This window comes from Sabethes cyaneus, chromosome 3, assembly GCF_943734655.1.
Source record: "Sabethes cyaneus chromosome 3, idSabCyanKW18_F2, whole genome shotgun sequence".
Taxonomy (NCBI): Eukaryota; Metazoa; Arthropoda; class Insecta; order Diptera; family Culicidae; genus Sabethes; species Sabethes cyaneus.
The window spans coordinates 204,972,207-204,984,710 of NC_071355.1; the positions used below are offsets into that span (position 1 = coordinate 204,972,207).

General features: G+C 40.9%; 1 protein-coding gene across 1 annotated transcript in view; it reads left to right on the plus strand.

The window, feature by feature from the left end:
- Nucleotides 1-12,504, plus strand: part of LOC128740613 (zwei Ig domain protein zig-8-like) — a gene marked incomplete at its 5' end in the record, with an annotated part of 45,869 nt that overhangs the window by 5,077 nt on the left and 28,288 nt on the right. Inside the window, 3 exons of the mRNA XM_053836173.1 lie at nucleotides 6,939-7,055; nucleotides 7,276-7,369; nucleotides 7,604-7,731. Coding sequence (XP_053692148.1) covers nucleotides 6,939-7,055; nucleotides 7,276-7,369; nucleotides 7,604-7,731 — 339 coding nt within the window. The remainder of the gene's footprint in view (nucleotides 1-6,938; nucleotides 7,056-7,275; nucleotides 7,370-7,603; nucleotides 7,732-12,504) is intronic.

A 12,504-nucleotide genomic window follows, 5' to 3' on the forward strand; every position in this document is an offset into this window, starting at 1 on the left:
GCAGAGATCAGACGGACGTCAATTGCACGTTGCTCTGTGAGAGTAAGATCCTCGTTGAATATGTAACTTTTAGGTTCTATGGTAAAGAGGAGCTTGTTGTGGTTTTTCGAACTCAATGTCCTTTTGGCATACAAAAATTTGGAAAATAATTTGTATTATCGAGCCATTCTTTGAACTTTTAGAGCCAGTGTCACTTTAACCTGTTGCAGTTAGTTATTTTGGTTATTATTTATTTGCTGGACTCGTGGGAGTGCTGTAATCCATTATGAAATATGTCACTAAAAACAGCTGAATTAAACACAATAATAATAGTAGTCATACTTTGTAATCAGAAAGTACCCATGATTCATTATTTGAAATTCTTCGAGCCTGGAGCCTTGAGCTTGAAATCTGAAATTGCGTGTTTCTTGTTTGCGGAAATGTTAAATATGGCACAACGGTAGCTAGCCTACGGGGACGTGAAAATGTTGAAAACACAAACGTACACAAAGTGGCACAAGGAGTTTAAAGCGGATCGTCGTCGTCATCGTCGTCATCGTGCCGTGCGCTGTGGTTAATGATTTACCTCGTTTGGTTGGTTGTTTCTTTCCAACAACAGCATATAAGCGGCATAATAAGAAGTATTATGTGGGGGTTTGAGCTCGAGTTCGAGGGGAACCGTTTGCCGCAAAACACCAAAATTGTGGAGAGATAACTTGTGGGGTTTTCTCACTGTGACAGTTTGTCGGCTTAGTTTTTCTGTTTTGATATGTGGATGGTAATTAGCTCTTTAGAAAGTGTAGTTTTTCAGAATTACCCACCTGTTTGCTCTCAAGTTGGAAATGTTTTCATTAGTATGCTCACTGGCAGTTACGGGATGAGCTACAGTGCGGCATGGACAGATCTTCATATTAAAGTTTGATGTGTTCTGAGGTTGCACTAGGGAAAATCGACACAGAATTGAGGAAAAGCTGTGATGCAGTTCGACGAAATTGTTTAATATTTTATACAGGCAATCTAGAGAAACAATATATTTAATTCTATATTACAAAATTACGTTGCAAAATTAAAATTTTAAAACAACACGAATGCACTATTAATGTGTGAAATAACAACGACGACAACGACTTCAAGTTGCACCAACATCTTTATGACCAGAAAGAGTCATATATCAGTTACCACAATTGCTTTGTAACAACTCTGTTAGTAGGGAACCTTCACCTCAGTTTTGTCAGTAAACCAATATTGCTCCGAGCAGTTTCTTGCAATCTTTTCTACCACATTTTCTGGTCGGATTTTTAGGTGCCTTGTATCTGCATGTTTACAATTTACTGATTTTGGCTTCAAAAACTCACTTGCAACAGTCATTGGACGGCAAATCGATACCCTCTGAGTCACCGCAGAGATCGTTTCGAATACATTTCTCTTTATACTGAATGTCTCCTGATCCAGATAGATGGTTAGAGCTGAAGATTAATTTGCAGTTCATGTACGGTTTATGTCCAGGTCATTTCCAGCACAACTCCAGCTCAATTCCAGTTCATGTTCAGCTCAAGTCCAGCTTTTTTCCAGCTCATTTTTACTTCATCTTCAGTTTGGCTCCAGAGCAGGTTCGGCTCAGATCCACTTTACTGCCAGCTCATCTCCAGTGATCTTCAGATATTTTCCAGGTAATGCTCAGCTCATCTCCAGCTCATCTTCAGCTTGACTTCAGATTTTCTCCAGCTTATCTGTTGCGCAACTCCACATCGTTTCCAGCTCATCTTTAGTTCAACTCTTGTTCAATTCATATCTAGTTCAGCATTAATTCAACTTATTTCCAGCTGATTTTCAAATCATTTCCAGCTTAATTTCAGATAATTTCCAGCTCATGTCCAGCTTATTAACAGCTCATCTTCTACTTAGATCATTTCCAGCATTTCATGCCTAGCTCATTTCTAGATCATTTCCAGCTCATCTCCAGATCATTTTCAACTCAATTCCGGATCGTAGTCATCCACTCGCAAATCTTTCGTCTGTTCCACTCTGCTAAGTTTAATACCGGAACTATTGTAATCAAATTGGATTACAGGTACTGTACGATGGTAACTGATAGTGAAACATTTTTGCATACTTATTGGCAGCTGATTCCTCTCACACAATTCGCTAAACAGTTTTAAGGAATTCTGCAATTCTAAGCAATCTTCAGTTTGCCAGATAACGACATATATATTCAAATCGTCAGCAAAAAACTGTCATCCAACTTGATAGGAATCAGCGCTGCATTACTTACGAATACTGAGAATAACAAAGGACCCAGGCCACTACTCTGCGGTACTCCAGACTGACTCGTAAATGTAATAGATTGACAATTTCCAATCCGTACGTAGAGTTGCCTGTCAAGGAGATATGATTCTAACCAGTTGCTAATCCTCTCAGTACAACCAAGTCTCTTCAGCTTGCATAGAAGTATTTTATGGTTAACAGTGTCAAGCTGGCCTTTAGGTCAATATGAGATCATGTTCAGTTCTTCTCAATCTTATTCCAGCTCATCAACAGATCACGTCCAGATCATCGCTAGATAATGTCCAGTTCAGGTCCAACTCATTTCCAGTTCATCTTTACATCAACTTCCGTTGAACTTCAGATCATGTCCAATCCACCATGTCTGTCTGTTTGTCTATCTGACCTGTCTGTCATGGACTTTGGAAGGTAACCTTTCTCAAGATATTTTTGAAGGTCCATTCTTAGCTTGTCTGGAAATGCCTCGCCTCGAGTCCACCCGGACGCTTCGTCAGCTTTCATACTTTTCGACTGTAATATGCAATTTTCAGGTTCTGTTTTTCGGCTATATAGTCTGAAACGTCGGATATAGAAGCAAAACATCGTTTTAGCTGCTAAATACAGACTATATAGCCGAAAAACAGAACCTGAAAATTTCATACTTTTCGCTGCAGCTTCGAGTGCCTTGTTGGAGACTCTATGTCTATTCTCAACACAACCACAACACAAGGCGATCAGATCCTCAAATTGCGCTCCAGAAAAGTCCTTTAATGACGACTCATAGCCTGTAGCCACAGCCATAGACATAGCTTCATTGGACCACTTATCTTATGTCGGTCCGTCCGTCCGTCCGTCCGTCCGTCTGTCTGTCTGTCTGTCTGTCTGTCTGTCTGTCTGTCTGTCTGTCTGTCTGTCTGTCTGTCTGTCTGTCTGTTTGTCTGTCTGCCTTGGCTTTCTGTCTGTCTGTCTGTCTGTCTGTCTGTCTGTCTGTCTGTCTGTCTGTCTGTCTGTCTGTCTGTCTGTCTGTCTGTCTGTCTGTCTGTCTGTCTGTCTGTCTGTCTGTCTGTCTGTCTGTCTGTCTGTCTGTCTGTCTGTCTGTCTGTCTGTCTGTCTGTCTGTCTGTCTGTCTGTCTGTCTGTCTGTCTGTCTGTCTGTCTGTCTGTCTGTCTGTCTGTCTGTCTGTCTGTCTGTCTGTCTGTCTGTCTGTCTGTCTGTCTGTCTGTCTGTCTGTCTGTCTGTCTGTCTGTCTGTCTGTCTGTCTGTCTGTCTGTCTGTCTGTCTGTCTGTCTGTCTGTCTGTCTGTCTGTCTGTCTGTCTGTCTGTCTGTCTGTCTGTCTGTCTGTCTGTCTGTCTGTCTGTCTGTCTGTCTGTCTGTCTGTCTGTCTGTCTGTCTGTCTGTCTGTCTGTCTGTCTGTCTGTCTGTCTGTCTGTCTGTCTGTCTGTCTGTCTGTCTGTCTGTCTGTCTGTCTGTCTGTCTGTCTGTCTGTCTGTCTGTCTGTCTGTCTGTCTGTCTGTCTGTCTGTTTGTCTGTCTGCCTTGGCTTTCTGTCTGTCTGTCTGTCTGTCTGTCTGTCTGTCTGTCTGTCTGTCTGTCTGTCTGTCTGTCTGTCTGTCTGTCTGTCTGTCTGTCTGTTTGTCTGTCTGCCTTGGCTTTCTGTCTGTCTGTCTGTCTGTCTGTCTGTCTGTCTGTCTGTCTGTCTGTCTGTCTGTCTGTCTGTCTGTCTGTCTGTCTGTCTGTCTGTCTGTCTGTCTGTCTGTCTGTCTGTCTGTCTGTCTGTCTGTCTGTCTGTCTGTCTGTCTGTCTGTCTGTCTGTCTGTCTGTCTGTCTGTCTGTCTGTCTGTCTGTCTGTCTGTCTGTCTGTCTGTCTGTCTGTCTGTCTGTCTGTCTGTCTGTCTGTCTGTCTGTCTGTCTGTCTGTCTGTCTGTCTGTCTGTCTGTCTGTCTGTCTGTCTGTCTGTCTGTCTGTCTGTCTGTCTGTCTGTCTGTCTGTCTGTCTGTCTGTCTGTCTGTCTGTCTGTCTGTCTGTCTGTCTGTCTGTCTGTCTGTCTGTCTGTCTGTCTGTCTGTCTGTCTGTCTGTCTGTCTGTCTGTCTGTCTGTCTGTCTGTCTGTCTGTCTGTCTGTCTGTCTGTCTGTCTGTCTGTCTGTCTGTCTGTCTGTCTGTCTGTCTGTCTGTCTGTCTGTCTGTCTGTCTGTCTGTCTGTCTGTCTGTCTGTCTGTCTGTCTGTCTGTCTGTCTGTCTGTCTGTCTGTCTGTCTGTCTGTCTGTCTGTCTGTCTGTCTGTCTGTCTGTCTGTCTGTCTGTCTGTCTGTCTGTCTGTCTGTCTGTCTGTCTGTCTGTCTGTCTGTCTGTCTGTCTGTCTGTCTGTCTGTCTGTCTGTCTGTCTGTCTGTCTGTCTGTCTGTCTGTCTGTCTGTCTGTCTGTCTGTCTGTCTGTCTGTCTGTCTGTCTGTCTGTCTGTCTGTCTGTCTGTCTGTCTGTCTGTCTGTCTGTCTGTCTGTCTGTCTGTCTGTCTGTCTGTCTGTCTGTCTGTCTGTCTGTCTGTCTGTCTGTCTGTCTGTCTGTCTGTCTGTCTGTCTGTCTGTCTGTCTGTCTGTCTGTCTGTCTGTCTGTCTGTCTGTCTGTCTGTCTGTCTGTCTGTCTGTCTGTCTGTCTGTCTGTCTGTCTGTCTGTCTGTCTGTCTGTCTGTCTGTCTGTCTGTCTGTCTGTCTGTCTGTCTGTCTGTCTGTCTGTCTGTCTGTCTGTCTGTCTGTCTGTCTGTCTGTCTGTCTGTCTGTCTGTCTGTCTGTCTGTCTGTCTGTCTGTCTGTCTGTCTGTCTGTCTGTCTGTCTGTCTGTCTGTCTGTCTGTCTGTCTGTCTGTCTGTCTGTCTGTCTGTCTGTCTGTCTGTCTGTCTGTCTGTCTGTCTGTCTGTCTGTCTGTCTGTCTGTCTGTCTGTCTGTCTGTCTGTCTGTCTGTCTGTCTGTCTGTCTGTCTGTCTGTCTGTCTGTCTGTCTGTCTGTCTGTCTGTCTGTCTGTCTGTCTGTCTGTCTGTCTGTCTGTCTGTCTGTCTGTCTGTCTGTCTGTCTGTCTGTCTGTCTGTCTGTCTGTCTGTCTGTCTGTCTGTCTGTCTGTCTGTCTGTCTGTCTGTCTGTCTGTCTGTCTGTCTGTCTGTCTGTCTGTCTGTCTGTCTGTCTGTCTGTCTGTCTGTCTGTCTGTCTGTCTGTCTGTCTGTCTGTCTGTCTGTCTGTCTGTCTGTCTGTCTGTCTGTCTGTCTGTCTGTCTGTCTGTCTGTCTGTCTGTCTGTCTGTCTGTCTGTCTGTCTGTCTGTCTGTCTGTCTGTCTGTCTGTCTGTCTGTCTGTCTGTCTGTCTGTCTGTCTGTCTGTCTGTCTGTCTGTCTGTCTGTCTGTCTGTCTGTCTGTCTGTCTGTCTGTCTGTCTGTCTGTCTGTCTGTCTGTCTGTCTGTCTGTCTGTCTGTCTGTCTGTCTGTCTGTCTGTCTGTCTGTCTGTCTGTCTGTCTGTCTGTCTGTCTGTCTGTCTGTCTGTCTGTCTGTCTGTCTGTCTGTCTGTCTGTCTGTCTGTCTGTCTGTCTGTCTGTCTGTCTGTCTGTCTGTCTGTCTGTCTGTCTGTCTGTCTGTCTGTCTGTCTGTCTGTCTGTCTGTCTGTCTGTCTGTCTGTCTGTCTGTCTGTCTGTCTGTCTGTCTGTCTGTCTGTCTGTCTGTCTGTCTGTCTGTCTGTCTGTCTGTCTGTCTGTCTGTCTGTCTGTCTGTCTGTCTGTCTGTCTGTCTGTCTGTCTGTCTGTCTGTCTGTCTGTCTGTCTGTCTGTCTGTCTGTCTGTCTGTCTGTCTGTCTGTCTGTCTGTCTGTCTGTCTGTCTGTCTGTCTGTCTGTCTGTCTGTCTGTCTGTCTGTCTGTCTGTCTGTCTGTCTGTCTGTCTGTCTGTCTGTCTGTCTGTCTGTCTGTCTGTCTGTCTGTCTGTCTGTCTGTCTGTCTGTCTGTCTGTCTGTCTGTCTGTCTGTCTGTCTGTCTGTCTGTCTGTCTGTCTGTCTGTCTGTCTGTCTGTCTGTCTGTCTGTCTGTCTGTCTGTCTGTCTGTCTGTCTGTCTGTCTGTCTGTCTGTCTGTCTGTCTGTCTGTCTGTCTGTCTGTCTGTCTGTCTGTCTGTCTGTCTGTCTGTCTGTCTGTCTGTCTGTCTGTCTGTCTGTCTGTCTGTCTGTCTGTCTGTCTGTCTGTCTGTCTGTCTGTCTGTCTGTCTGTCTGTCTGTCTGTCTGTCTGTCTGTCTGTCTGTCTGTCTGTCTGTCTGTCCTTAATTGTAAAATTATCGTTAAAACAACTATCCAAATAATTCCTGACTTCATTAAGAAGTCGATACAAAAACACAAGATTAAGTTCGTTTTCAATTGTATTTGCCTATCGCAATCCAGAAATATTCAAAAAACAAAGCTGTTTCAACATTTTACTGAATAAAAAAATTTACTGAAGCTGAAGCTGAATTAAGTTGAAACACTCTTTAAATTTGAATTGAATCTCTAGAGTTTATTTTTTCTCAATCAAGTTTGAAACTGCACCTTTTAATGATATCAGCAATGATTTTGGGGTCGGGGACATTAAACAAAATTTTTCACTGTTTTATAATATCTATAAATATCAAAAAATTACAAATCAAATATCCCACAATTCCCTAAGCTTATTAGAAACTTTCGGATTTCCGTGCCCGTCGACAGGTCTCCTGGGTGCGTCATCGCGATATCCATCTGCTGACCGTCGGTCGATTCACCTACACGTCCGATCAACGTTTCCAAAGTGTGCACAATCCCCAAACGGACGATTGGTCCCTGCAGGTGAGTTTAAAAATTTATCACCCACAATTGGGCTGCATGTTTGGCCCAAATTTTTCGGTTCTAAAATTTAATTGATTTATCATGTTTCACACACCATTTCATGCTGCAGCAGCATTGTAGTGTACAATGAGTCGCTGCCGGCCTACATTTAAAACAGTCATTCAGAATTCGCACCAGCAAAAAATAAAGAATGTTTTGCTAAATTTTAATGCCATTTCAGATCCGGTATCCTCAGAAGCGGGACACTGGAATTTACGAGTGCCAAATATCGACCACACCGCCGGTGGGCCATGCAATGTACCTTACGGTGGTAGGTGAGTATCCTGCCACGGCTGGGCAAATGAGGGAAAACAAAAAGCAAAATTAAATAAAATGAAATGACATTTTTTCCGACACGCACATTGGACTTTGTTTTAAAATGTTGTTTTTTTCCTCTTCTCTCTGTCGACCCACACACACATGGGGATGTTTTTGCTTACTGCGTTCATGGATGGCTGACATGGTTGCATTTACTTTCCACTGCTGCGCTGCTGCTTCCCTGCTCCCAGAACCAGTGACCGTTGTAGTGGGTGGACCGGACATTTACATCAACACCGGATCCACGGTTAACCTGACATGCGTTGTTCGGAACTCCCCGGAGCCACCGTCCACCATTATCTGGACCCACAACAATCAGGTATGTCCGGGACGCCCGAACGGGTCGGGTGTATATGCGATTCTGTACGCTAGAAGCCACGTATGCAACCATTTTTCACGGCTGTGTCAACGGGTGTATGGACTTAATTGGTTTTGGCTTCGCCAAATGGAACTGTCCGTTGGATTCCTGTGCAAACTCTGGCAGTCAGCCTTGAGGAACGTGAAGCTAATGGCAGTAATAGTTTGATGTGTACATCTGGGAGTTGGGTATTTTAATAAAATGGAGTGGAATCCGAAATAAAGGTGCTATTCAGAACGGCATTTTTTATGTTTGTAGCAATTTTTTGTGATTATGGATTGAACTATGCGACATCAATGGTCAGATTCGTAAACACTTGGGAAATTGAAAAATATAATGAGTATGAACCGTAACAAAAACAAAGATTTGGTTGTCACTACTTGCGTATCCGGCCTGAGGCAAGTGCCCAACTTTCTTTGTAAAATTTAATGTGAACAAATAATTTCTGTTACCCAGAAGTCCGCAAGGTTTAATTTAATCAGTTACTATTTCTGCGATAGATAAATCAATTGCATCAAAATAGTTTTAGTTTCACGTCCAATTCCTAATCCAGCTTTATATTAAATTTTTTAATTCTGATTTAGGCTCAAATTCAGGTTCAAATTCAATAATTCAATAATTTGGCATCAACACCAATCTCAAGTCCAATTCCAAATACAAGTGCAAGTGCAATCCAATTTTCGCTCAGTTAGCTTCGTGGTACGATGCTGGTCTAACAAGCCAGTCGTCGTATATCCTTATCTCGGCTGCGCGATGCTGCTACGTAGAGTAAGTAGTATGATCGTTGCACTAGCCCCGTGACTGTGAAGTTTGAAGACGGGTTTGCTTTTTTAATCCAATTTCAAAGAAAAGTCAGAAAATTATTATCTCATGTAATGTAATGTGTCATGTCATGTCATGTAATTATGATCAACATGTAATTTCCTGATGATCTTTTGATATAAAATTTTCATCTTAAAATGCTTAATTATTCCTAAGCTTTGGCGAACAATCTAGGTTTTCCTGAATATAGAATAAGAAGAAAATAGGAAGGGAAAGTCAATACGGGTAAAATGGGAAAGATAAACAAAAAGTGACAGGACAGAGGAAAAGCAGGACATAATAAGGGGAACAACGGAACAAATTAAAACAAAAGCGGGGTAGACAAGTGGTTAAAAAGGCAAAAAAGCATCCCCATAAAAAACGAGCCTGAAAACGAGGAAAAACGAAAGAACAACAGAACAGAGAAACATCAGCATAATGGAAAATGGTGAAAAATGGGTAAGGAAAAGAAGAGAAAAAGAACAGTGAAAGAGAAAATCTGAGAGAAGGCATCAAAAATACAAAAACTAAAGAGAAAATATTACGGGAGCGAAAAAAGGGTCACAAAAATCAAAACAATTGAAACAGTAAAAAGGAGAAAATACTGGAGCAAGAAAATTGACAAATGCGTAAGAAACATTTGTAAAAACGGGACGGTAAAAGCAAAAAAATGGAGAGAAAAAGGATTGAAAAGACAAAAGGGATAAATCGGAAAACAAAAACAAAAACTGATATTGAAGGGAAAAGGAATAACATAATAAGAGGAATAACGGAACAAACCAAAACGAAAAACAAGGTGACCCATACCGAATAAAAGGAAAAACGCAACGGAACAGAAAATGACAAAAAACGAACCTGAAAACGAAGGAGCAGAAAAATATCAAGAAAAAAGTGAAAAACAGAAGAGAAAAAGAACAGCGAAAGAGGAAACGGCGTTTTTGCTCGCTGTTTCCTTTTTCGATGTTCTTTTGAAAAAAAAACAAAAGAGAGATAAGCGAGAAAATACTAAGGAGAAAAAGCAGAAAAAATACATGACAAAAACAAAAACATAAATGAGATATAAAGAGAAGAAAATGGGTGACAAAATAGGGAAAATATAGCAAAAAACGAAGTGACTGGACAGAAAAAGATGAAACATCATAAACGAAAAAACGTTAAAGAGAATGGGGACAGACTGGACAGAAAAGGAGAAACACGGGGTAAAAATATAGAAAATGGTATAAACAGGAGGAAAAGAAAAAGACACAATGTTGGAAAAGGGAATTAAATAAAACGGAAAAATGTGACGAAAAAAATAAAAAACTGGTGTGAAAGAAAAGAAAGACAAAATGGCTAAAATTAAAAAAAACTCAAAAGTGACAGTAGATGAGGAAAATCAGGATCTAATAAGAGGAAAAACGTAACAGACGAAACCGAAAAACAAGATAGAAAAAATACTAAAAAGCGAAAAAAGACGGACCGAATAAAATGAAATCCAAACGGGACAAAAAATGATAAAAGGAACCTGAAAACGAGATTTTTTCTGTGAGCAGTGGAAAATCAGGAAAGTAGCGAAAAACAGGACAAGAAATAAAGAAAAAAAGAACAGAGAAAGAGGAAGCAACGGGCAGAAAAAAGAAAAAAATGAGAGAGAGAGAGAAAACGCGAGAAAAAAAATAAAAAAACGAAAGAAACATTACGGGAAGGAAAACGGGACATAAAATAAAGAAAGTGCCAGAGAAGAAAACGGAAGAAAAAATATGGAAACTTGACAGACCGTAGATGCCAATAACAACCCCCCCCCCCTCACCTTTCCACTATTTCCACTCCATTCAAAAAATTCTTCATTACTTTCATCAATTGTAGAAATACCGTTTCAAAAAATATTAATACATTTGCTTGACCGCATTTCAAGGTCACGACTAAAAACATGAGGTTTGGTCTTTTATAACTTCCGTTTTTCGTCTTTTTCACTTCCGTTTTAAATTTTTTTTACGTTGTATTACATTTTCTGTTCCATTTTTATTTTCATGTCACATCTTTCTCGGTCTTGTGCTCCCTTTCTCGTTTTCCCTTTTTTTGCCAGCTTTCGTTTCTCTGTCTCTTTTCTTGTCCCGATTTTCTGATTTTCCTTAGTTACGATCTTATTATGTTCTGCTCTTTCTCCTGTCATTTTCTCTTCTCTTTTGTTTTCTCCATTTTTTTTCTTTCTTGTTCCCGTTTCTCCTCTCCAGTCTCTTTTCTCCTCATTTTGTCGTTTATTTTCGTTTATGATTTTTGTTATTTTTCTTCATTTCTTTTCTATTACTTTTCTTTATTTTTTCTGTGAAGTCTTCTTCGTTTTTATCCTCAGTTTTCATATTTTGACGTAGGACTACGTCTTTGTTTACTATACTGGGACTGGGTAGCACTTTGTAAAAACGAAAAATAGAAGTGTAACGTTTGAATGAAATATTTCAAACGCTAATAGCTACTATACTACTGAACGAAACATAACAGTTAATATGTCGTTGGATAGATAAAATGTCCAGCAATTTTATAGTAACATAATAATAATAATTTTTATACGCTAAATAGTGAAAATGTGTGTAAAGTTTTAAGGTCGAATTTTCCCATACATTTCCCTTGTGATCGCCTAGCTTCACAGGCACGGACGACAATTAGATACACCAAAGGATTTGGATCCAAATGATAACCTTTGAGACCACTTTGTAAGCCACACCCCTTTTCCAATCCAATTGGCAACATCAGTGGCTATTGACGGCAACACCGACCCCGAAGACAAGCGCACTTTACGTTACATTTTGCATTATCCCCATCGCAGACATGCGAAATTGTTCGATAGCTTGCTCAATCAGTGTCGGACAATCATTTAAGCAACAGCAGCCGATATGGTTTCCTCCACCACCTACACTAGCTTACAAGTAGCAGCGGCAGTGCCAGTGACTATAAAATGGTACACTTGGTTCGCTGTCTGCTCATTTATCGCACGATCGCACTGACGGACGGTCAGTGTTTTGATAAAACTAATCCATTTCTACTTTACAGTGATTTGGTATTTCCTATCACTCCTGTATTAACGGGCAACCATCATCCTAGAGTCTAAAGGACCGAATAGCGACATCCATCTATATGTTGGCAACAGTAATTATAGTACTGATTTTTAAGAAGTGCTATCAGTTCAAACATAGTTCAAACATAGGTGGCCCTGACCAAACAATTTCAAACGGTTTTTTTCAAAACCACCATTGATTCAATGAAGAATTAAATCAGAATATTTCGCTCTTCTTTTACAAATAAACATTCAAATATGCATATGCCATAAATGCAATTTGCATTAGTCTTTGATCTAATGATCAGACATAAAGTTATACTTCATCGATTAAAACATGTTATCAATGTAATGAGTATTATATGACACAGTCCTACGTCACCCTTTCGTACAACCCTTAGGGCTGTATACCTTGTAGTTTTTTCTTCCGTTTTCTTCTCTTGCACTTCCTTCTTTTTATGTCCCCGAGAATAAAGGTATAAAAGGAGCCAAAACCAGAATAAAAGTGACAGAAAAGACGGCAAAGCGCCGCATCTAAAGTGGGTTAGAAAAAGACGACAACTAGAAACAATAAAAGGGAAATAAAGAAGGGAAACCCCCAAAACGGACTAGAATGTAACAAGAAATCTGTAAAAAACAAGACTAATAATAAGAAAAACTGAGAAACGGAAACGAAGAAAAACGGAATAATGAAGGAGGCAACACGTTATAGAAAGTAGGAAAATAAGAAGAGAAAAAGAGGGAAAACGGTAAATTAGAGCAACATTAGAGAAAACGGTGCAGAAAAGAAGAAAAAACATTCTTATGAAAATTTTAGTACAAATACAACAAAGTCGCTTTTTACGCGACTATTTTTACGCAAATTTCGAAATCTACGCGTTTTTTTACGCGAATTTCTGAAT